Here is a 26,432-nt window from a genome sequence, read left to right as displayed (position 1 = left end):
ACTGTACCTTAAGGTATGGTAGCTTTGAACCATTTCTGGAACATACTTCCCTGCAAAGGTTGTTGTTGGGCTCCCTGATTTTTGCTTTTGATAAGCCACTTTCCATTTCTTCGAAAGCTTAAGGTTACTGACTCTATGGGTATAGGTGTACACATACACCGACATTCAGGTAGAGGAGCAGGGGTCTTGCTGCTTGAAATAAATGCCTTCCTAACCCCTGGGAATGCCCCCCCCCCCAAAAAAAAATATGCCCGAGAAGGGAACTTTGGTGTGAACCAATTGAGAGACCTATTGATTAGAGAAAAACCCTCTACTTTCCATTCTAAACTTAGTTGAAGCCCATTGTTTAGGCATTCATCCCTTCACACAGAGAGGTTTTGGTATTTATTTTTTTACAGCGCTCACAGGGCAGCATGAAGTTTCAGTCACAGTTGGGAGGGTAATATGGTACATTTTGTTCTGTAATCATTCCCCCCCCCCCCCCCCCCCCCGCTAAATGGGGGAAATTCCTTTCATTTAAAAGATAGTCCACATTGTTTTAATGCTTGTAGTATTCTAAGTATGTACTACTAATCCCATACAGTTAAATATTCATGTTATTCCTGAAGTTTTTGGCAAGTGTGAACTATACTAAAATGAATATAATTGAATATAAATCTTGGTTTTTATCCATGATTATTTCTAAATTGCTGGGTTATAATATTTGGGCATTTGTTGCAAAACTACCCTCCAGCAAGACTGTACAAGTTATTTTGAGCAATCTATGGGAGTGTCTGTCCTGAAACCTTGGCCAAGATTAAATACTAACTATGCATTTCTGATGATTTTAACTCTTTCCAAGAGAGCTGTTTTGTCAGTTTTTAAGTGTATTACTTGATGAGAACCAGGTTTGCATTTAAAAATATATTTGCACATGTTTTTTCCTATATGGATAAGTGGTGAGAGCAATGGTCTGGGTACTCTATTTCCTCACCAGGACTCCCAACTGGTTTTTCCACTAAATCCTGTGTCATAACCTAGTTAATGTTCCAAGAGTGTTCCTCTAATTGTAGCACTTAAGGGGCTTTTCTTTACTTTTCAATTAAAGCTTATACGGTCTGTCTTGGACTTTTATAAGGCATTCCATGTCCGAGTCCAAGCATGTCAAACTCAAAGGCTAACACGGGCCAAATAAGCGAGGCATGTGGCCCGCGAGTTTGACATGCTTGGTCTAGTCCCAACCTTGATCACCCCATATCCCATTGTTTTTGTCTCCATCCACACTGAAGGACTTGTTCCCTAAACATGCCTGTTCTTTGCATTTGCTTGTGTTTTTTTTTCTCTGTGTAGAATGCGCTTTTGCCCCGTTTCGTTTTGTCCGAGTTGTACTTATCAACAGCCCAGTCCTCCCTGATTCTCTCAGATCCACACTGGGGATGGAGCCCACAACCTGGGCACGTGCCCTGACCGGGAATTGAACTGTGACCTCCTGGTTCACAGGTCCACTCAGTGCGCAGCCTCCTGAGTCACGCCAGCAGGCTGGGGTGTAGCTTTTATTGGAGTTATTTATATGTATATCTTGGCTCTTTTTCTAGCCCGTAAATTCCTTGAAGGCAGGAACAGTGGTTTCAACACTAGGTCTCCTTTTTGACTGCACACCTTCTCAATCAAGTAAGAGGCTGAGAGCTCTGGTGTTCAGCCAGGTTTACTCCTGGCCTTGAACTCTGTACATACATTCTTGGAAAATTAAAAAAAAAAGTTTATTCAAGTGGGAGAAATAAGGAAAGGGATTCCCTATTTTACCCCCTCTTAAGGGAACAGTTCAGTAACTTAAGCAACTTTTATAAATCCAGGAGTTTTAGATTATACCTGCAGACAAGTCATTGTATCATTTTTTTTTTTTTTCCTAACTTACTCATTTCATAGGTAAGGAACCAAGAAAACTGAAGAGATTATTTGTTCAGGACCACACAGCTTGTGGTACAGGGACATTGTTTTTATTTTACAATTTATATTTGTACTTGGACAACTGAAGATAAAAGCTAACGACCCATGTTTTTATATTTTATTCATTAGTAGTTGTGGCATCTTATCGAACATGGTATACATTTCTTTTTGTATGATCTTCACTCTACAATAAAAGAGGCAGTAGTCTATTACACAAGCCATAAGAGAAGGTAGGTGTTAGTTGTTTCGTGTTGTCAAAAGGTTAAGCCTTGTGGGAACCCTGTGGGCCAGGAGTATAATTTCTCTTCGTCCTTGGAGATTGGATTACATGCTTGAATGTAGGAAACATATTTACGCGGTGAATAGAATTCTTATTCTGGTCTGTAGGTATCCCCTACACCACCTTTTTTATTTATTGAGTTAATTCCATCTCTTGCTAGGATTTAGGCTAAAGGATGTTACTAAATTTAATTTAGCCAGTACTTCTCTTTGCATCTTTGGGGCAGTATTCTGAGACCACATTTTATTTCCCTGCGTTATCATGGATAATGGTGACTTATGTTACTTGGTGTGTGTCTGTATGGGGTGGGGGTGGGGGTGGGCATTATAAAATGTGTAAATATCTCTATTTAAATCTGCTTCATGGCTTTCACATTTAATCCAATCACCTCTTCAGCATTTATGTAAGGTATTGATAGACACTGAAATACTATTGTCTCTCCTTAAATATTCTATCATCACTATATTGTACTATGTAGCATTTACTTAAAGAGCTCATAGTACCTGAAAGATTAAAAAATATCAAATATGAATGATATCCCTGCACATCTATTGTTAAGAGTTTGACAATGAGGTAGATTTAGGAATTTCTACTCTCAGACTATACTAGTAGATTTGCTAAAATTCTGACTTTCCGTAAAAATGAGAGGAATTATAGCTGTTCTTTGTTATATACACTTATTTGTGTATTTTTAATCTAAAATTTTTTAGATTATTCTGGTCAGTGATATGAATTAGAGGCATTACCTTGTTTCTTTATCTGTACTGTTAGCCATTTACTCAGTGAGCATTTATTTTGGAGTGTGTACAACAGGTGTATAAAGTTATAGAAGTATTAATATAACAAACTAGTTTACCTATTAATGAAGTTCATTCTTTTTTTGTATTAGTAATTTGCTTTGAGTCCCCCTCCCTTCCAGTATATTAAGCTTTTCAGGTTTCTAGAGTTGCAGAACAATGTTTTCTATTTAGTTTCCATTAGTAGAAAATAGGATTTTGAGCAAGGTCTGGTGCCTATTTCTTGTAATGCTTGGATGCTAACAAGAAGTAAAATTTACACCATAGTATGCTACACATTGAACCAATGTGTACTCTAATTTTAGGCGTTCATTTGTGTAAGTCTTGGCTCAATTCTAGTAATTTAAAATAAATAACCACATGCTTACCAAAATTTATCAGAAATACAGATTTTGTATAAGTAGAGTCCTTACTGTGACATCCTTCACAACTGAAGATTGTTAAAGTCTCTGCAGGTAGGGAGAACCATTGGCTCAAAATATGTGTAAATAACATGCTTAGAGAGAACATATTTATTTAGCTTTACCTTAGAGAAAGTGGAATTTGCTACATATATGAGTTTTCCTGTGCAGGGAAAATTATGGTTTGAGATTGGAAGTGGGAGGTTAGAATTATTTTTTGTTGTATTTTGTTGTTGTTGTTGTTCTCTTAATAATAAAGCTGGAAATAGAATCAGTAGGGCTAAAGGAAGTATTGAAAGCTATATGAAGTAATTTAGTATATTGGTGAATTTAATTAACTTAAAAATGAGGCATGTGTGGTAACCTCACTATTTGCTACCTCAGAGAAGTTAGATTATCCTTAGAATCAACTAACAACCACAGGTAGTTTTTACCTTTATGTAATGTATTGAAACATTTTCTATGTAAAGACACTTTTAATGTAGGGAAGAAAAGACTACTTGAAGCAAACTCATTTCATAGCTAATAAAGGATTTGATAAAGACTTTTATCTTGAAACTAGAGGCCCGATGCATGAAGATTCGTGCAAGAATGGGCCTGCCTTCCCCTGGCTGCTGGCACCGCCTTCGCTCCGGCCATAGCCGCCTTTCTGCCTTCCCACGCTGCTCAGAGGCCTGGAGGAGCTGGGGCAGTGCGGAATGCCTGTGTCGTCGCCATGACAACAATGCAAGCATCCTGCCCTGCCCCCAGCCGCTTGGCACCTGCATATGCAAATTAACCCGCCATCTTTGTTGTGTTGATTTGCATACTCCTGATTGGCTGGTGGGCATCGCGAAGGTATGGTCAATTTGCATCTTTCTCTTTCATTAGTGTGGATAAAACCAACAGCTATGAAAACAAATTTTAGTTTATTTTTCTTTTTTTAATATATTGATTTTTTTACAGAGAGGGATAGTTAGAAACATCGTTGAGAGAGAAACATCGATCAGCTGCCTCCTGCACACCTCCTGCTGGGGATGTGCCCGCAACCAAGTTACATGCCCTTGACCAGAATCGAACCTGGGACCTTTCAGTACGCAGGCCGATGCTCTATCCACTGAGCCAAACTGGATAGGGCAATTTTAGTTTATTCTTAATGAAACGGTGTAATCACAGCTATATAATAGTTCTTAGAATGAAGTGAGGATAAATCAAGTTTTGGGGCTTTTAGTGTATGTAATTTTTACCACAGAATTATTTGGTAGTGCAAAATGTCATCTTTTACTACATGGTTGAATTTCTCAGTGGATCATATATGATGTCCCTTTACAAAAAGTGTTCAAGGGTTTTATTAACTTTCCTAGTGGCTTTTCTTAATCTTTTGAGGTCAGATGTTCTGGTTGAAGTGCCTATTGGATCTTTTTTGGAGTAATTCTCCAATATCACTCATAATATTAAACTCATAAAATCCTGCATTATTAGAAAGATTTTCAGTTTTGCATTGTGGTTGATTTGTGTTGTTTTATCTGGATATAGGTTCCAATTTTTATTTTCAAAGTGAGACCATTTAGATAGCTTCTAGGAATCAGTTTGCAATTTAAACAATATGATTTATTATCATTGAATCCCTATTACTGGAATTGTATATGTATATAACTCTGCTCATGGTGTATGTATGTACTAGTATATAACTCTGCTCATGGTGTTAGTAAATTGCTTCTCCTCCAATTGAGATTGAAGTACTATTTGGGATCCTCAGGTAGGATAAAAAGCAAACTTGAGTACTGACATATACTTTTAAATACAAAGCGTGGTATGATGGAAAAAATGAGACCTTCGTGGTCAGAGCTGAATTTCAATCTGTAAGCCTGCACAATTTATTTAATAATACTTCTAAGCCTCAGTTGCCTCATGTATAGCAGATAATAAATACTTTATAGAGTTGTTGTGATTAATGGTAATGTATACAAAGTACTTACATAGTTCCTTGCTCAGAATAGGGGATCACTAAATTATTATAGAAAACTCAAGTATAGAATTTATACATAAATTATTTTTTCCTTAGATGTGTGGTGGTTGAAATTGACCAATACACTGTAATGTTGTCAGAAGTAAGGCAGAAAAGATTTAGTGATGAAAGAGACAAGGATCTGAAATTGTGTATCTTTCAAAAACTCTAGTTACAGAAAGAAAAGAAAGCCAAGAGAGATGTTGGTTTGCCAAGTATTCATTGAAGGTACTTTGTAGCAATACTAGGTATCCATCAATCTGAAACTTGCTAACTAAAACCAAGTTAGCAGTCCTTTCAGAGAAAGTTGAATTCACCTTAAAAAAAAAAAAAAAAAAGTCAGAGCTTAGTTAAGTATTGCATTTAATATTCGATTGCCCTGCTTGACTTCATCTCTTGAAATATTACCTTTATTGCCACATATGACATCTCCTTTTGGTTTAAACTAACTTGTTAGGAGGTTACCATTTGCCTAATTTTACACACGGGGAAACTAAGTTCAGCCATCTAATCAGGGGCATGCTGATGCAAATGGAAGACAGAGTTAAGCTCCCACTCTGCACAGATCTTTTTCTGGACCGTCACCTGTCATTTATTAGCCAAGTGAATGCTTACTATGTGGAAGTAAAAGCTTACTATGTAGTGCTAAATGATTCACTCTGAATTTTCACCACTTTTCTTAGCAGTTGAGAAGAATTTGATTAAGGATTGTGATTTCTAATTAATACATAATTATTTATTAAGATTATGATTGTGAAAAATAGCAACTGAAATTTTAATATTCTAATTTTTAATATTTGTCTATTAGTTTTCCTATTTAACTGCCTTACTCATTGTTCACCTGACTCTGTTAAAGAGAACTTAATATTTGCTTTTGTTTAAGAGGTAGGTATTTTCCTACAACCATTCCTTCCCAGTATTATTGTGACCAACTAGTTCAACTTTTTCTCCCGCTAGACAAAAGATTTTAAAGTTGAAACCTGACTTCAGGCTATTCAAGGAAGAGATTCAGTAAGAATTTGATTTGAGGCAAAATGTAATTGGATGACTTCTGCGTGTACTAGCGCTATTTTTAGCTATGACAGATGATAGTTTATGATTATCAGATGTAGGCAACTTTTCTTCCTCTTCGCTGGGCCAGAAGTTTTCATTTTGAAGGAAAGATTGCAGTGTACTCAATTATTTTAAGTTAAAAATTTAGTTGGTAAAAGGTGGTACAGCCCTGTGCATGGCACATCACAAAATAAATACTTTCCACATTTTGAAAACGAGTGGACAATCAACTTTTTTTCTAAATGACAAAAATTTGATAGGTCAGCATTATTTTAGTAATTCATAAGTATTGCCCACAGCTGTTAAGAGGAAAGGCCATTGCTAAATTAATCTTAGATCTTTACAAGGATATTTCATGAGCATTTTATATAAAAGTAAAGTAACATTAAGTTACTGTGCATGATTAATGCTTATTCTGCAGTACAGGAGACCTGAGGAACCATGAAAGGTTATGCTATCCTTTTACAAGCCCTGTATCTTAATTTTGGTTTCTCAAGAATAAAGAGGCCATTAAACTCTTCGTTCATAAACAGAACTAGTAAAGTGATTACAGAGGATCCCAAAATTAGCATTTTAGTGACCCAACAGTTTATTTAAAGATGTCCATTATTTTAATTTGAAAATATTATGGTGTTTAATTAAAATGTTTTTATTTCTAAGATTAATCTGGCCACTATTTACATACCTTTCTCACAGCAAATATTATTGAAGCAGATTATGACAATATAAAGGTGAAAGGCACTCATCAGTCCTTCAGAATCTACAAGGAGATACAAGCCCATAAAACAAAATTTGCTGTAAATTATCTGAAAGCATTGCTATTTGTTATTTTTGTAAATGTAGATATTCGAAAATAATTTAAAACAAATGTTAGATCCAATGCATAGAAGCATTTTTTAATAAATTAATTAGAATTAGTGCATGCCTTAAATTGGCATAAAGTATGCATTCATTCTAATCAGTCCATCAGTACTATTAAAAGTTTAGCTGGTTCAAGCTTTGTACTCAGCTCCAAGATATGGTAGGTAAGACAACATGCTTTCTTGTAGAGTTTACACCTAGTAGACAAACAGATGTTAAAACAAGTAAGTTTTTTAGTTTACTTTTTAATTTTTTTAAGTATATAATTCATTGATATTGAGTATGGCCACAAAATCGTGTAACCATCACCATGATCTAATTTCAGAACATTTTCACCATCCCTCCAGCCTCCTCTAGCAGTCATTCCCCATCTCCACTCCTTCCAGTTCCTGGCAGCCACGAATCTACTTTCAGTCACTATAGAATTGCCAACTCTGGACATGCCATATAAACAGACTTACACAACTATGTGACCTTTGGTGTCTGGCTTCTTTCACTTAGCAGAATGTTTTCAAACATTTTGTAGTATGTATCAGTACTTCACTTTTTTTTCCTGGCCCAATTATATTTCATTGTGTGGATATACTATATATACTGTATATTCCTCACCCAAGGAATATACAGTATATATACTATATATTTTTTTCTTCATTTCAGAGAGAGGAAGGGAGACAGAGACAGAGAAAAATATCGATGTGAGAGAGAAACATGAATCAGTTGCCTCCGGTACACACCCCACTAGGGATCGAACCCACACTTGGGGATGTGCCCTGACTGGGAATCAAACGTGACCTTCCGGTGCACGGGATGATGCTCCAGCCAACTGAGTCACACCGGCCAGGGCACCGTATTTTGTTTATCCATTCATCAGTTGATGGATATTTGGGTGTTTCTTCTTTTCAGTTATTATGGATAGTGCTGCTATCAACATTCATGTACAAGTTTTTGTGTGGACATACTGGAAGGTTTTCTTTTCTAGTCTTTTGGGTAGGAATTCCTAGAAGTGGAATTGCTGGTTCATATTGTAACTCTGTGTTTTAACTTTTTGAGCAATTGCCAAACTGTTTTTCACAGGGGTGGAATTTTACTCTCCCACCCAAAGTAATGAAGATTTGTGCCTATTTTTTTTTTCTTCCAAGAGTTTTATAGTTTAAGCTTTTTAGTCCTTTGATTCATTTTTTTATATATGATGTAAGGTAAGGGTCCAATTTCATTCTTCCAGCACCATTTGTTGAAAGAAAGTATTATTTTCCTCATTGAATTGTCTTGACACCTTGTTGAAATCAAGCTGACTATAAATGTAAGGGTTTATTTTGGACTCTTAATTCATTCCACTGATCTCTCTCCATCCTTGTGCAACTACTGCATTGTCTTGATTACTATAGGTTTGTAGGAAGTTTTGAAAAGGGGAAGTGTTCTCCAAATTTGTTCTTTTTCAAGATTTTTTTGGCTATTCTGGATGCCCTGCATTTCTAGGTGATTTCTACAATTGGCTTGCCAATTTCTGCTAAAAAGCTGCCTAGGATTTTGATAGAGATTACAATGTTGATCAGTTTGAATAGCATTACTATCTTAATAATAATGCCTTCTAATACATAAACATGGGATGTCTTTTCATTTAAGTCTTTAATTTCTTTAAACAGTATTTTGTACTTTTAAGTTTGTAAGTCTTGTACTTTTCTATAGGCTCCTTAGGTATTTTATTCTTTTTGATGCTGTTGTAAATGGAATTTTCTTAATCCATTTTCAGATTGTTCATTGCTAGTATATAGAACTGTAATTGCTTTTTTAAAAATAATCTTATATCCTGCAGCCTTTCTGGACTTACTAGTTCTAGTAGCTTCTTTGTGGATTCCTTAGGATTTTCTATATACAAGATCAAGTTATTTGCAAGTTGAAATAGTTTAATTCTTCCTTTATAGTCTGGATGTCTTTTATTTCTTTATCTTAATTTATTGCCCTGCCTATTACTTGCAGGATTTTGCTGACTAAAGTTGGAAAGAATAGATATCTCCTTTGTTTCTTGTCTTAGGGGGAGAGCTTTCGTTCACCATTAAATATGATGTTAGCTGTGGGTTTGTGTGTTGTTTTTTTAATCAGCTTGAGGACATTCATTTTATTCCTAGCTTGAGTGTTTTTATAATGAAAGGGTGTTGGATTTTGTCAGATGCATTTTCTATGTATGTTGTGATGATCATGCAGTTTTTGTCCTTAATTCTATTAATATGGTATGTTACATTAATTACATTTCATATGTTGGATCACTTTGTATTCCTGGGATAAATACCACTTGGCCATGGTATATAATCCTTTTGATGAGTTGCTAGATTCAATATGCTAATATTTTGTTGAGGGTTATTGTTTCTATATTCATAAGGAATATTGGTCTGTAGTTTTCTTGTGATGTCTTCCACCTGATTTTAGTATCAGGACTGAAAAAACACTCAAATTAACTAATGAATACAGGTATTTTGATGAATATTAGAATTAACACTATTTGAATAGGTTTCTCAGAAAGGATTTTAATAAGACTTTTATTCTTCTCTCCACATTGATAATCAATGATCTTGGATAAACCTAATCTTACAAGCTTTTTTCATTAAAACCAATTTAAGGAATTTGTGAGACTAGAAATACTGGCTTGTGTCAATGAAGGCTGCAATTCTGTTTGCTAGAAACTAATACTTTTTCATCCTTGCATCATCACTAATAATCTCTTAAATTCCTTTGCAAAATAAAAAAAAAATGATTGAAATCCTTCTATACTTTGTGACTTTGTAACAGTATAGATTGCCTCTCAGACCTTTCTTTTCTAGGTCATATTAATTCTGTCTTATGTGTAACTATCAGTGCCCAGTTGTCTTCTCTCTCTCAGCTATTCTGCCCTCTTTTCCTTCCCAGTGCTCTAACCTTTGCAGCTCTACTCGGCCACCCCCTGGGACTGTGTCAACAAGGCTCTCAGGGTATTTGCTTTGATTCCTCTCATGTAGCTGTTTTCACACAATACGTGTGGGCTTGCTTGTCTGTTTACCAGAGCTCTCTCACTGATTAAAAAGACCTATTTCTAGAAACCCATATGATAGATGGAAAGGAAGAAGTAGGTTAGGGTTTGCTGTACTTTCATGCAATTAAATTTATTTTAGGCTTTAATCACTGAATGATGCTGGACTATATATATGACTATTCCTGTATCAGCAACGTTGGGGAAATCAACTTGATACAAAACCAAAGCACCAGAATTATGAACTGTTAGAATTTTAACTATTGTATAGATCTAAATATTTATTAAGCTAGCAGGCAGTACATTCTGACTAATTATAAATAATTCTTATCTAGTCAATGAAACTGTTGGGACAGAAACTCTTACATTGGGCAATTTGGTTAGACATTAATAGATATTGTGTATTCTTCTCAGGTCTAAAGTCATTTAATCTCATAATCAGGTTTTACTGAGTAGATTTTAATGATGGTAAGGAATAGTGATGATGTCGCCTTTATTTTAACTAGTCACCAATAGTGGTGATTTTGAAGGTTACCATAAGAATGTTCTTCCCCCTCCCCAACTGTTTACAATGCCCAGAGAGACGAATTGTGTTTTGCTTGTGAATTCAGAGCTCGTGGCACACTGCAGAGTTTTCCCTGGGCTGTACGTAACCCCATCTTGAGACCATAGGCCTATGGGTATTTGATCCCCAGAGTGGCCCTGTGGCCATAGGCCAAGAGCAAAATTGCTAAGTTAGACTTTGACTCCTTACTATTAATAAACGTTATATAACAGTGGGACATACTTAGTTCTTTTTTTCTTTGACACCTAAATTTTTGTGGCATTATATACGTATCTACTCCTAGAGGGAAGTAGCTTTTCAGGTAATCTGAAGGTGGTTTTATTCTTTTGCTTCATAGGACATTTTTGTTTTAATGATAGCCAGATTACGTTACAATTTTGTTAAGTTTCTTAAAGAGCAAGCTCTTAAAAGCAGAGCTGTAAAACTCATCTGTGTAGTTTTTAGTAGTTCTCAATTTCTCAACATTTTTTTGAATTAGTCATTTTTCTGTAGATAAATATATTTTTGTGTCACTGAAGTATCTTATTTTTGTGAGTGTATGCTAAGACTTTCTTCTATTATTTGGATATATATCATGCATTGAATGAAGAAGAAAACCTCAAGATGATGTTTAAGAAAAGTTGTTTTGGATTGAAGTCTGCTATGCTGGGCTTGAGAGATTTGATAAACTTTTATAGCCAGAGTGATTTAGACACATAGGACATAGATTTTCATTAGAAACGTTTTATAGTGAATAGAAATAGATGCAGGTGTTATTCTAATACACAACTTAGAATAAATGTATGAAGTTAATCTTTAACATTTTCGGTTTTGACTTTCCCTAGAGACCTTTTTTTTTGGGGGGGGGGGGGTAAAGAGGAGGAGTGGAGCAAATATAAATGTGCCAAATCGCAGTGGTTAAAAGAATGTTCTAATTTCTATTTCTTCTCTTTAATTTTTAGTTGTCGACCTCCTGTACTGGAGAGACATTAAGAAGACTGGAGTGGTGTTTGGTGCCAGCTTATTCCTGCTACTTTCATTGACAGTATTCAGCATTGTGAGCGTAACGGCCTACATTGCCTTGGCCCTGCTCTCTGTGACTATCAGCTTTAGGATATATAAGGGTGTGATCCAGGCTATCCAGAAGTCAGATGAAGGCCACCCATTCAGGTGAGAGGTCTGGAAAGCAAGGCAAACTTCGGAAACACTGTAGACAGAATTGTATTGAGACTTCATTCTACTATCTGTAGAGTTACAGGCATGCAATTCTTGACTGCTTAAAGATAATTGCAAATGTTTGCGGAAAGCTATACCAAAAGCACCTGCTTTTAAGATTTTCTAAAGGTCATTTCATAGGCTCATGGTAGAAAACACTGGGTTTCTATATCATTAGCCTAACTCTACTACTTAGTAGTAATATTTATTAGAAGTAGGTGTTGGTTGTCTAATTTTACTTTAGTGGAAGCTATATCTTTTTAACATGGTTAGGATTGGTGAGAGTTATATTTTCTTTATTGCTTACACTTTATGCTATCTGATGTTAGAAATACCTTTCTTTCCAATAGTATGTTTATATTTTTCTGTTAGGTTTTCTCGTCACACCTGTGTCTTTTTCTGCCATTCCTTCTCTATCTAGTTTCTTCTTCTCATTCCTTAAGCCATTACCTTTGTATTATCCTTTGGAGAGCTCCTTTATTTCAGCATCTCCTTGTCTCTCACCCATCTTCTGCTTCCCTTACTCTGTTACAAGTAACACACGGTAGCATTTTGTATCTAATTGCTAAATGGTACAGACCTTACCTTGGGTCTTTTGCCTCACTTCATGCTTAGCATGTTTTCCCACTGCCTTTTAAAACTTGGGGTATAATTCACATAAAATTCAGTGATTTTTTAAGTATATTTACAGAATTGTACAAGAATCACCATCTCATTCCAGACATTTTCATCACACTGAAAAGACACTTCAGACCCATTAGCAGTCACTACTTACCCAGCTCCTGACAACCACTAACTCATCATATTTTTAAACAAACTTGCCAATTTCTATCAGCACCACTATTATCCAGTTTTGAAGTTATCTTTGTTTCCATTTCATAGAAAACAAAATAGCTAAATTTTGTTGTCAGCCCCCTCCCCCACCCCCACTCCCCCACTCTAGACCAGGTGTTCATAAATAGAAACTACAGCCTATAGCCATGGGCCAAATCCTGTCTGCTGCCAGCTTTTGTAAGTAAAATTTTATTGAAATGCAGCCATACTCAGTCATTTAGCTGCTTTCACGCTGTAATAACAGAATTAAGTAGTTGTGACAGAGACCATATGGAATTTAACGCCTGAAATATTTATTATCTGGCCCTTCACAGAAAAAACATGCCTACCCCTGGCTGGACTGCACTTGTTACCAAACTGGCTTCTGATTCCCTCAGATTACTTTAACACTTACAGATGTTGTCAGATTACTTTCTCTCAAATAGCATTTTTATCACATTTTTAGGGACAGGGGCTTTCTGTTCATTATAGGATGAAATCCAATGTCGCTATCTTGTCACTCATTTATCCCTTCTAGGGTTTTGTGTCCATTTTTTTGCTGCCATTTTAGCTCCCCAGATGCCCGAATCTGTCATGTTTTATTTGGTTCTGTGTTTGGTTTCAAGACCTTGCTACCTAGCTAACCTGGCTCGAAGTAATCTGAGAACTAACTCCTATTGCACTGAGTATGGCTTTCAAATGTTCTCTAATTGTTTTGTATATGGACAATTTTTTCAAATAGGTTGTAAACATTTAAAAACTATATTGGCAAGACACGTATCTATTTGGGCATAAATGAGTATGAATGAGTTTGTAACCACCTAGGACATTATCCAGTTGATGGTAGTGGGAGGCTGGTTTTCAGTTTACAGGAAGAGACCTACTAAATTATTTGGTTTATTGTAAAGACTGGTGATTTGTTTCTCTCCAGCTTTCTCTTCATATTGATGAAGTGATGATGTTACATAAGTTTTGGGGGAGAATCCAACATTTACTGAACAGCTCTTGTGTGTCTGGACTTATATGTACAAGCAAAAGTTGGAGTGCAGGAACTTGAAATTGCTGCTCCAACATGGCAGTGCCATATCATTTCATAAATCATTAAGGAATATGATTTTAATTAGTTATATTGGAATATATAAAAACATCGTTAAGCCAACATTTCTAAATTATCTACATATAAATTTTATACATCATTGGATTTTAAAGACTTTGGGGGAAAAAACTAGTAATTTCCGTCTATATTCTTTATGTCCTTCGGAACCCTTTATTCTTAGCTAAAAGGCTAAATCATTATAAGTCACTAGAGGCCCAATGCATGAAATTCGTGCAAGGGCCTTGGCCCCCGCCAGCCACCTCTATCTCAGCCCCCGCCCACTGTGCCTTTGTCCAGAAGGAAGGACGTCCAGTCTAATTAGCATATTACCCCTTTATTATTATAGATTATTATAGATTATAGTCATTATGAAGTAAATTCAGCCAACATGCCAGGTTAAGCCTGTAGGACGGTTTTTCCAACTTCTCCAGTCACACTGGTGAAGGTGACATGGCAGTTTGTATGTAATGCCTGTGGTCACAGAAAGAGTGGTGACAGTGCTGGCAGTGCCTTAATACCATGTAAATGCCATCGAACGAGTGCAAATATTGATAAGATGGCATTGATGGAGAGTGCTACTTCTGTGCCTACAGGCCAGGCATCTTACCTTCAGCCAGAACAGAACCAGTGGTACAAGAAGCAGAATACCAACCAACGTTATATCAGCCACTTTTCTGTATTTCTCAAAGCTGCATAATAAATTATTGCTTATTTAAGGGGAAATGTGAATCTTAGACTATTTTTAACTTGATAACAACTTCATTAATAATAACAAACTGTGTGCTAGACCATTGTACTAGTAAAGATGTACCTTCCTGGTCCTTAACAGTTTATACTCTAATAGGAAAAATATACAGGTATACACATGTCCATAGTTAAGGGCTGGATATGGCAAATACTCTAAGAATGAGACAAAAGGAAGCACTGTTAGAGTTACAAAGGAGGGTTGTGGGTGAGAAAGAGAGCAGTAGAAGCTTCCTCTATGGATGGGATTTGAGATGCGGCCAACGGACTGGATAGGATACCCCCAGGTGACGGGAGCATTGTGGATTGGGAAAACTATGATCAACAAAGGCATTAAGATTAAACAACGTTTGGTGGATGGTTCATTTTTGGCTGCAGTATAGTGAGTAGTAGGAAGTAAGGTTGAAAAGATTTAGGAGGGCTCTGGTTGAAAAGTTGGAACCATAGAATTGCAGAATGTTTGAGCCTGAGAGATTTAGGAAGGCGTATTTCTCTAATTTTATACAGAGTTGGAACTATGACCCAGAAAAGTTAAATACCTTTTGCAAGGTTACATAGCTAGGTCATAGCAGGTGTCCTAGCTCCCACCTGTGTACAGCCTTAATAGCACCATCTAGGAAACTCAAAACTAATCTGCCATCGACTGAAGGGAATGGATTAGGATGCTGACAGATTAGGGGCTTGTTTGGAGACTGATAGACTGTTCCAGTTTGTAAATAATGAGCACTTAAACTTGCATGATGGCATAGTGAATATAGAAACGAGGAGACATATTTGGGGCATATTGCAGAGGTCAATGACAGAGAAAAGGAGCTATCAAAGAGGAGTGTTATTTTTAGTATAAATAACTAATGCCCACTGACAGGGGAAGTGACTGAATTAGGGACTACTTCCAATAGATTCAAAGAATGCCTGGCACTTCTGATTGGTTCCACTTTGCCAAGATACAATGGCTTCTTTGAAATAGTAACAAATGAAGCAGTTCTTTGCATTGTAGACTTGACTTGCCCCTCCCCCATTAGAGGTGTCTTCTTAAAGTTAACGAGTCCAGCTATCTCAGTATAGATTAGGGCATCTAAAAGGACAGTAACTATTATGTTTTACTGGGATTGCCACTATACTTTTGACAGCCTTTCACAGTCTGGGGATTGACATATGGGGCAATTTCACCTAAAGGTTAAGCTGAGAGAGTGTAATATGTGGAAATGAATGGGATTTTTGTTAGGAAAACTTGATGAGACACATAATGTCAACTTGAAGAAAAAACCAAATCCATGATAAAGACTACCATTTATTGAGTACTACCTTGTATGTGATTGTGCTAAGCACTTGACTCTTTGAATCCCATTTTATAAATGAGGAAACCGAGGCTTAAAGGGAAGACTAAATCATTTTCTGAAGTGACACTGCCAAGTAAGTGGCGGACCTTAGGATTCAAAGTTAGATCAGTCTGGCTTCAAAACATATCCTTTTTTCTATGCTCATCATCAGCTGACACCATATAAAAATGAAATACCCCTTGGTGAATTTCTACATTGTGCTTAATTTGGAAACAGAAGGCTTTTTATAGTAAGATATTTTATTAATGTCTTCTTTACAGCTATGTAATTGCTGGATGCAGACATCCAGGGAGAATCACCCCAGTGACCATTATGGTGTGTTTTGTTTCCCAGGGCATATTTGGAATCTGATGTCGCTATATCCGAGGAGTTGGTTCAGAAATACAGTAATTCTGCTCTTGGTCATGTGAACTGCACCATAAAGGAGCTCAGACGCCTCTTCTTAGTTGATGATTTAGTGGATTCTCTGAAGGTAAGTTTATTTGCTTTTCATTTTTGACATACCCAGAATTTAATATCAAAGGAGTTAGGAGTGCCATTCAATTTGTCTATATTAAGGTAAATGATAAAGATGGAATGAAATCCTGTTACAGTAAACTTGGGTCTCAAAATTAAGAATCCAATCAGCTATTTGAGATGAAGGAAAAGTACTTTGCCTTTTTAAAGAAAAACAAGTTATAAATTCGTATTTTTAGAAATCACAAGACTTAAAGGGAATTTTGACAGAAAGGATAAAGATTAATAGATTTAATGCCAAATGTGGCTTAATCTGTCTTGATTTTGTTTTAGAGTCTAGCACTTAATTTCTTATCTTGTGTGTGTGATTCATATACACACATAAGCTATTTCATATCTTGGACTCTTTCTTGGCATGTTTATTTTGCAAGAAACACCTCAACTAATCTTCAGCTGGTAATTGTAAAGTTTTTCTTAGAGTTGGGATCTTGCTACATAGCAGCTGTTAGAGTCTCACCTTGCAAGTGAACTTTCCCAAGGTTCAGACCACTAAACAGTCATGTAACATGAGCCCTAGCACTGGGGCCTTGGGGACATTCGTACTTCTTTATGTAGAACCTGCCGTTGTGTTTTGTGTTACTTCCTGCAGCTCTGCTTCAGACAGACTTGTTTCCAATCTAAGCCTGTGTAGAAATGCACTGTGACAGTAACTATCATCATTTTTCTTTTCCAAGAGTGATGCCCTGGTTTGCAATTTATCATGCAAGCCAAGGATATCATAGCATTAGGATGATTGGGCCTTTGAGGCCCAGTGAAACTATTTCTGGGCTGGTCAGAATAGATTTAAATGCCCAAATTGCTTTTAACACACATCTTAGCCTTAATAGCCAATGGATAGGCTTTATTTTCAGCTGTATGCCTCTCTCAGTATAAGACTTAGAGCCCCAGTTAGTTACTAATAAGATTAATGGTAGTAATTTACTTTCCTTTTCTTACTTCTTTTGTATAGAGTGTGTGCATTTGGTGCTTATTTGTAGTAGTGCTTTGATGTCAGTCTGTAAGTTAAAAAGATCATGGTTTTTTTAAATTGATTTCAGAGAGGAAGGGAGAGGGAGAGAGATAGAAACATCAATGATGAGAGAGAATCATTGATCTGCTACCTCCTGCTCTCCCCACACTGGGGCCCGAGCCCACAACCCAGGCATGTACCCTGACCAGGAATCAAACCATGACCTCTTGGTTCTTGGGTTGGTGTTCAACCACTGAGCCACACCAGCCAGGCTCTTTGTTTCTTAGTATTGGGAAAAAAGACTTCCATTGAAATTATAGTTTACTACTTTTTTTCCTTAAGGATTAGCAGTACTTTTGAAAAGAAAAAGTAAAAGAAGAAATTTATATGAATGATTTTCCTGAGTAGCAGTATTTGGCAAGTCCAGAGCTCAAGGAAAGCTGCTTGGTGACTTCCCCAGAAGGCGATTCTTTCAGGCCTCCAAATAAGTAATAGTTGTTTCAACTTATTAGCACATAGAATGAACTTTGCTTTTAAAAAAAATTATTGAATTTATTTGGGTGACATCCTATATAATAAAACCCTTAATATGCAAATCGACCAAACAGCGGAACGACTGGTCCCTATGATGTGCTGACCACCAGGGGGCAGATCCTCAATGCAAGAGTTGCCCCCTAGTGGTCAGTGGGCTCCCACAGGGGGAGCGCCACTCAGCCAGAAGCCGGGCTCACAGCTGGTGAGTGCAGTGGCGGTGGTGGGAGCCTCTGCCGCCTCCACTGCAGGTGGGCGGTAAGGAGCGAGGGGTCCCAGACTGCGAGAGGGATGTCCGGCAGGCAGACATCCCCCGAGGGGTCCAGGACTGCAAGAGGGTGCAGGCCAGGCTGAGGGACCCCTCCAGTGCACAAAATTTCATGCACCGGGCCTCTAGTTGGTTAATAAAATTGTATAGGTTTCAGGTGTACATTTCTATAATTCACTACCTCTATATTGAATTGTGTGTTCACCACCCCAAGTCAAGTGTCCTTCCCTCGCTATTTATCAATGATGAGAGAGAATCCCTTATACCCTGTTCTTGCTCCTCCAACCCACTTTCCTGCTTGTAACCACCATACTGTTGAACTTCATATTCAGGTCTCAAAACCTATTGAGGCAAAAGAATAAGGCAGGGGATCTGTCTTTTTCTCCAGATGCAAAGGTGCCGAGTACACTCTGATAATATACATGAAGGGTCTTCCTTCATCAGCCTTGTGGTTCCTGCTGCGTGGGGTGTACCACCACAGTACATTCCTACACAGGCAGAGATTAACCTTTTCTTAATGTCATTATGTGTGAGGAGTACAATTCCATCTGTTTGCTTCCACTGAATAAGGCGACTAGAGAACACAGCATACTTGCTGAAAATGTCTCATTAAAAAAAGCTGATTAAAAACATAGTGCTCTTGGACTCTTCATGAAAATGACTTAACATGATTGTCTTTCTAGTGAGAATTCCTTGAGCAATGGTGACTCACTTTATGCAGAGAGCATTTTTTTAAAGAGAAAGTGATTGTTTAACCCTTTGCACTCGCTTGCTTTTTTCTCGATTCCTGCTACCGATGCTAACCGTGTGCAGTCACACTCGACATCCGAGTGCAAAAGGTTAAGCTTTATTACTATTTGTCTTTTAGCCACAGCAGATGATAGGAGTCATATTCTCTCTTCCTAAAGCAAGCAAAAAAAAAAAATGGTTTTTAAAATTCTCATTGTTGTTACCTTTTCAATGTAAAGAAAAAATTGATTTGCCCTGATTTATTTCCTTATATTCAAATTTTAAATCTGTGGAAAGTTTGCTAATAGCCCCCGTCTCTCCAGTTACCAGATGAATTTGTGGAACACTGAGTTTCTTTAATTTTTAGGAACCTGCTTTTTATTGGAACTACTTTGATTTTATATGATTCATAGCTAGGAAAATGGAGACCCCTAATTTCAAGAAAATACAGTGGCAATTAGTCTTCATTTGTAATTTTTTTTAATTTAGAAAACATTCATTGCATCAATCTGTGGCTCATTTAAAATAATAGCTTCTAAACAAAAAAATTAAAAGGGTTTCCTCTAATTCACTGTCTTCTTAAAGGTTTGGTGCCCTTTAAATTCATATAATCTACATTTCTAGATTCTGGGTCACAATTACCACTACTTCTATTTGAAACCTTCTTTCTCAGAAATTGAAAATTTTAGAGCCACTATTGTTAGCACATGAAACTTTCCCTTCTCCTCGCTCATTACCTTTTTGGGGCAGTGTGAGGGAGGAACCTATCTTTCAAATGTGATGGAAGAAATGACCAAACTTCAAGTTTCATTAGAGCTTACGGAAAAGACCTGATGTGAGACAGTGGTTATCACTGCGCCAGGTCTAGGTCTCCTTCTGGTGGGTGACGTGGACAGATAAAAACGTGTTCTGCAGATCTCTCCTTTAAATGCTGTATGGTCATCCCGTTTGTTCTGCTCCTTTGCAATGAACTATAACAGGGGTCCTCAAACTTTTTAAACAGGGGGCCAGTTGACTGTCCCTCAGACCGTTGGAGGGCCAGACTATATTTAAAAAAAAAACTATGAACAAATTCCTATGCACACTGCACATATCTTATTTTGAAGTAAAAAAAAACAAAACGGCAAAAACACCCGCATGTGGCCCGCGGGCTGTAGTTTGAGGACGCCTGAACTATAAGATTCTAATTCCTAGAAAAGATTTCAAGTGTCCATAGATTAAGCAACAATCCATTTCTCAAAGAATTCTCGGCAACTATTATTGGAAAATCACTGACAAAATAGTTGTGATTCCGCTTAGTAGGACTTATTTCAAACATTAGTATAAAGTTTCTTCACAGCCCAGTGGTTTGACCAGTCCATAGGCTTGTTTTAAAAGTTGTATTTCGTAAAGCGGGTTTGTTCAGTTGGGTGCGAGATAGAAGGTGAGGGAAGGAGATGAATGAAGGGGGAAGTAAAGGAGGATTGTTCTTCAGTAGAATTAGGTTGTGAAAGCTGTGTATGTGTCCTTTTCTTAGAGAGTCTCATGTATGTTAGTTTATTAGTACCTGAGGAGTCAGAGGCTAGATAACTTTATTTAACCTGATATTTGTCAGCCTTGTTTACATAACACCCATTAGCACTGGAAAACTAATATAAGATACTTGAATAAATTTAAACCACCTAGATAAGGTTTACTTCCATTTCTGTTGATTGACCTTTTGTATAAGGGATCTTTGATAGTGGTTCTTGTTTTAAAACAGTGGTCCTCACTCACTCTTTGCTGCACATTGGAAACATCTAGGTGCTAAAAATTTTACCTGGGAATGGAGGGTGAGGGGTTCCCAACCCATGAAATTGTGATTTAATTTTTCTGTGGGTACTGCCTGGGGGATTACTGTTTTTAAAAGTTGTGGCATTGCCCTAGCTGGTTTGGCTCAGTGGATAGAGCGTCAGCCAGCCTATGGATTGAAGGGTCCCAGGTTCAATTCCAGTCAAGGGCACATGCCTGGGTTGTGGGCTTGATCCCCAGTAGGGGACGTGCAGGGGGCAGCCAATCAATGATTCTCTCTCATCATTGATGTTTATATCTCTCTCTCTCCCTTCCTCTCTGAAATCAATAGATATATATATATATATATATATATATATATATACACACACACACACACACACACACGTGTGTGTATATATATATACACGTGTGTGTGTGTGTGTGTGTGTATTAAAAAAGACAAGTTGTGGCATTAAGCAGTAAACCCTGGGTTATAGTTTCTCCCCACTACCAACTCAATCCCTGCTATAGAAGAAAAGAATATGACCATCCTTGCTGGGCTCAACTTTGGGGCTTCTTGAGCAAGGCTTTGAGCTTGATTAGAAGGTTTTTGACTTTTGAAACCTCAAACCCCAAGAAAAAGTCTAATAATTTTATTTACTAGATACTAAGAGCAGATGTTTTAGGCCAACGTTCTTATTTTTCTGTCACGTGGCTTTGGGTGGTAAAGACCAGAATCTGTACGACAGCTGTCCTGTGATTTTCAGTGAAAATATATGCTAAAATTGTAAGAACATTTCTAGCTATAGTTGCCTGAACATCAGCCAAACCATGATGTTCCAGAATACAATCTTAAATCTGAAAGTGAGGGGGGAAAAAGGCCTGAACTCCAGAAATAGCTGACCCAAAAGAACATTAAAATCTAGCCCCGGGCTCTTAAGAAGTTATTAACATACACATTTTGACAGTTTCCTTTCTGGTTTCTTTGGCTCACAGAAAAATTAGAAGGGAAATGGGCTGTAGGACATGTAGAGACAGTCAAAGTGATACTAATGAATTGAGGCTGAAGATGTCAAAAAAGGTCAACGTGTTTAAAAATGCAGAAAAAGTTTAAAAAATGTCAGAATTGCCATTTCTGAAATTCTGTCAAGTACCCTACCTTCATTTTCTTTAAAAATGCACCCTCCACCCCTATTGAGACATCATCTAATAAAAATCTGTAGAGCTTTTTAATGAGGTATGTGGTACACAGTCAGACTTCATTCCCCTGGACAAAAGACAAAACAAGACACGGCCCTTGTCCTCGTTCATCAAGTATTTGTTAGCGCTTCACTGGACTTTGTCCCTCTTTCCTCCAGTTTCATTACTGCCCAAAGAGTTGAACTTTGACTTCCATGGTTTATTTGCATTGGCTTTAATGTTGCAAAGTATTTTCGTGGAATAGCATAACATTTGTAGGTCTAGGGTTTTGGGGTGTGTGTAAGTGTTTATTGACCTTTTTCTGCCTCTTTATACTAGCGTGCATACTCATGATGAATTCCCATGTATAATGGTTACTCTAGGTGGTTTCATAGTAGAGCAAAGCAGATAGATTCTGGAGTCAGATAAACCTGAGATCACTGCGGTCCTGGTCTGGCAACTTGCATCTCGGTTTCCTCCCCTGTAGGGATAACAGTAACACGTAACTTTTGATGCGATTAACTAACCTAATGTATGTTAAAACAATGGTAGTTGCTGTTTTGTTATATAACAGTTACAGTGATTGTGTGTTTGCTAGATGCTAGTTCTTAACCATCACTCCTTTCTCTCTGGGCGGAGTGTACTCTGGAAACCCTTACCCCAGTATTTTTGTTTTAGGCGTCTGAAGTGTCACATTTCCTTCACACTTAGGTGCGACATTTAAAAATTCTGTGATAGCATTTAAAGATGTGAATTTCTGTTTTTCTCTTAAATGGGGAAATTTGGTGACATTGAATTGCATGGCAACCGTCAGTGGAGCTGGGCTTCGGGGACCTCCTCCTGGAGCAGGAGAAGGCATGCATTTGTTTGCCTCAGTCCTCACCCAGGCCTCCTCGTGCTTTCCTGTCACCTGCCTGGCCCTGCAGGCATTTGAGGCCTCCCTCTGGAGAAGCCTGGCTTTAGGGAGGGTCCTCCAAGAGGCCAGTGCAGTGACACTTGAGTCCCTTAGGTAGCCTAGGTGTGAAGTCTCGGGTTTCTCTCCTTGTGGCCTTGGAGTGGGACACCTTGCCAGTGACCAAATTCGGACTTACTTTTAGCATGTGAGATAGTATCTGAATTCTGTCATATAGGGTGTCTTTATTGCCAAAGCAATTTCTTCTAAAATGTGGCAGGTGGACTCTTTTCCCTTTAGACTTGTAAGTGGTAATGGAGGAAAGTGGCTCTGTTCCTCTGGAGTAAACTTGCTCAAGTGCAGAAATTATATTTAGCTTCTGCAATAGGAGTCTGTAAAACGGGGAGGTGGGGGTAGGCTTGCAAACCAGAGTCAGGCTTCAAACCGTTACCAGTGGTTCCATAGGAGTTGCTAAGACCAGGGCAGCATTTAATTTTTGATTTTCAGTTGACAGGTGTTTGCTTTCTTCAACAATTGAATTCGGCTGTAGGGGTAATCAGTGTTGCTCTTGGTAGAACTGATAGTTGGTGGGGAATCCAAAGTGTCCTCCTAGCCTGTAGTAAAGACGCTTACGACAGCTTGAGCACCATAATGACTGCTCAGTTCCCAGCTCATAGTAGGCACTCAGGTTTTGTTGCATGAAGAAAGGTCAAAAGGGTGAGCAAATTGTCTGGGCCATGGCCTGTTTTGTACAGCCTGGGAACTAAGAATGTTTTTTACATTTTTAAAGGATAATATTCAAAGAATATGTGACAGAGCTGGGTTAACTATGGCTGTTAAAACATGCATCTCTGGGCAAACAGGGCCTCTGATCCTTAATCAAATGCTAGAGGTGGTATTTTTGGTACCTGGAACCTAATCTCTTTGATAAGTCCTCCCTGCCCCTTCGTTACTTACTCGGATGTCTGACCTGTCAATGTCTGAATTACTGAGCTCATGAAGATCATCAAGCACTTAATTTGTTAGTACTTAAAATCAGTTTTAATAGTGAATTTTCACAGTTTTTCAGTCTTCCCATTTAAAAACTAAATTCTGTATTAGAACTGAAGTTATTATGGTGTAGCTTTGGCATGCTTTCTGATTTCAGAGAAAACAGAATCAACTATTTGGTAGTGTAGCCCAGAGAAAATGAATCAAATCTATTGTTTCAATTAGGATTCTGAAATATCCATGTTACTATACCAAGTCTCCAAGGAATATGCCTTTACTAGTTTGGCATTTAGGTGGGATGCTTTTATCTGAAGCTTAATTTAGTTTTTAATCAGCTAACGTTATTTTCTTATAGTTTGCAGTGTTGATGTGGGTATTTACCTATGTTGGAGCCTTGTTCAATGGTCTGACACTACTGATTTTGGGTAAGTCTACAAAAGCATTGGAATGAGAAATTGCAGGGGGAGAAAAGTGTGTATAAGGAGCTTAGTGATTTTGTGGAGAAGATTCTTATATTGTAGGAAAAATAGAGGAGGTATGTGTGAGGTTGTGACCTCTTTAAATAAATTGCCGATCCTATTTATTGGAATGCTACTTTAATTCCTGAAGACTGCTCAGCTCACAGTGACAGAGCAGAGCAAGGGTGGCCTTACCTGTATTTTATAAAGTCCGCGTGGCATGATTTGGAGCCAGGAGTGGTTCTTGCAGCCCCCTTAGTTAATTCATTGCTCTGGCGTGCCCCCCCCCCCCCCCCCACTCCCCGCAGGGCCACCCAGGAGAGCCTGGGGATTAGCCATTCATTAGCAACACTGCCTGGCCTGCAAGTGTTGCTGGTTTGATGGCTTTTCAGTGTTTGTCCCCTAAATCATACCAGTCTGTGTTAAAGGTTGTGCATTTCCTTTTCAGCTCTGATTTCACTCTTCAGCGTTCCTGTTATTTATGAGCGGCATCAGGTAATTTAACTGCAGATTTCAGAATACAGAGCTCACTTTATTATGTGGAACTTACAAATGTGCCAGTTTCCAAAGTCTTACACAAGTGAGAAAGATGGTGGTCGCTTATGCCTTTAATTTGTTGGGTCATAGCAATAGTTAATCACATTCTTTAGCAATGGTCATGTTCTAATACCTCCCTTATCCTTCTCTTCAGGCGCAGATAGATCATTATCTAGCACTTGCAAATAAGAATGTCAAAGATGCTATGGCTAAGTAAGTATTTAAAATCTGCAACTTTTTCTTTTACCAAGGATAAGGTGTACTGGACTTTGAGAACAGTGCAGTAGCAAATCTCAATCAGAACTTCAGTGTGACACAATTGGCAAACGATTTTTTTCTAACTGTTGGGTATTTCTACATTTATTATTTGTACTTAAGGCTTTTTTAAAAAGTAATTCATGAGGCCATGGTAGTAGAAATCATAGCTTGACAGCCTTAGGATTTCATTTCTTGTTTAAGCTAAGCTACTATAACAAGTCATTCTTGAAGGATAGCATTTTTTAAGAAGCAGAAAACAAAATACTTAAAATTTTTACATTGAACTTCCTCCCCCCACCCTCCTTTTCATTTGCAGAATCCAAGCAAAAATCCCTGGATTGAAACGCAAAGCTGAATGAAAAAAAGCCTGAAATGATTTACAGTAGGAGTTTATCTTTAAAGGGGATATACATTTGATTACATGGGGGAGGGTCAGGGAAGAATGGCGCCTTGACATTGCAGAGTCACAGATCTTTATTTTTAGCAATGCAGTGTCTGAGGAAAAATCACCTTCTTGACTGCCACGTGTTCATCATCTTAAGTATTGTAAGCTGCTATGTATGGATTTAAACCGTGATCATACTTGTTTTTCCTATCCGAGGCACTGGTGAATAAAAAAGATCTGAGAAAGCTGTATATTACACTTTGTTGCAGGTAGTCTTGCTGTATTTGGGGAATTGCAGAGAACATGAAGCTGAAAAAAAAAAAATAACCCTTTTCACAGTTTGTGCACTGTGTGTGTATGGTCTGTGTAGATTGATGCAGATTTTCTGAAACGAAATGTTTAGACGAGATCATACCACTAAAGCAGGAGTGGAAAAGCTTGCCTTTCTGGTATGTTCTAGGTGTATTGTGAATTTTACTGTTATATTAATTGCCAATATAAGTAAATATAGATTATATATATATCTATATATAGTGTTTCACAAAGCTTAGACCTTTACCTTCCAGCTTCCCCACCGTGCTTGATATTTCAGAATCATTGGTTATACGTGTGTAGTTTCAAATACATAAGCAGAAAAAAATATATTTCTAGGCGCACTACCATCTGTTTTCAACATGAAAGGATGCCATGCACATAGAACTCACCATATAAACTTCATCGCACAGACTTACCGTAGTTAATTTTGTCACACACCCTGAATCTATGGACTGAATCTAATGCTTCCAAAAATGTTGTTTGCAAATATCAAACATTGTTATGCAAGAAATTATGAAGATTTATACAGTTGTGGTTTAAGCTGTACTGAACTAAATCGTGGAATGCCTTGTGAACTGTAAAAGCGAAGTATCAATAAAGCTTATAGACTCAAAA

The 26,432-nt window shown here is 37.6% G+C and overlaps 1 protein-coding gene across 4 annotated transcripts in view; it reads left to right on the top strand.

The window, feature by feature from the left end:
* RTN4 (reticulon 4) overlaps nt 1-26,432 on the top strand; it is a 58,378-nt gene extending 31,946 nt beyond the window's left edge. For all 4 annotated transcript variants that reach the window (XM_008162123.3, XM_008162127.3, XM_008162126.3 and 1 more), the window contains 6 exons: nt 11,813-12,020; nt 16,392-16,530; nt 24,220-24,289; nt 24,771-24,817; nt 25,014-25,072; nt 25,434-26,432. In XM_008162123.3, the coding sequence (XP_008160345.2) occupies nt 11,813-12,020; nt 16,392-16,530; nt 24,220-24,289; nt 24,771-24,817; nt 25,014-25,072; nt 25,434-25,476 (566 nt within the window). In that variant the 3' untranslated portion in view covers nt 25,477-26,432. The remainder of the gene's footprint in view (nt 1-11,812; nt 12,021-16,391; nt 16,531-24,219; nt 24,290-24,770; nt 24,818-25,013; nt 25,073-25,433) is intronic.

This window comes from Eptesicus fuscus, chromosome 16 (genome assembly GCF_027574615.1).
Source record: "Eptesicus fuscus isolate TK198812 chromosome 16, DD_ASM_mEF_20220401, whole genome shotgun sequence".
NCBI lineage: Eukaryota > Metazoa > Chordata > Mammalia > Chiroptera > Vespertilionidae > Eptesicus > Eptesicus fuscus.
Note: the sequence above shows the minus strand (reverse complement) of the source record. Positions and strands in the feature narration are given on the sequence as shown.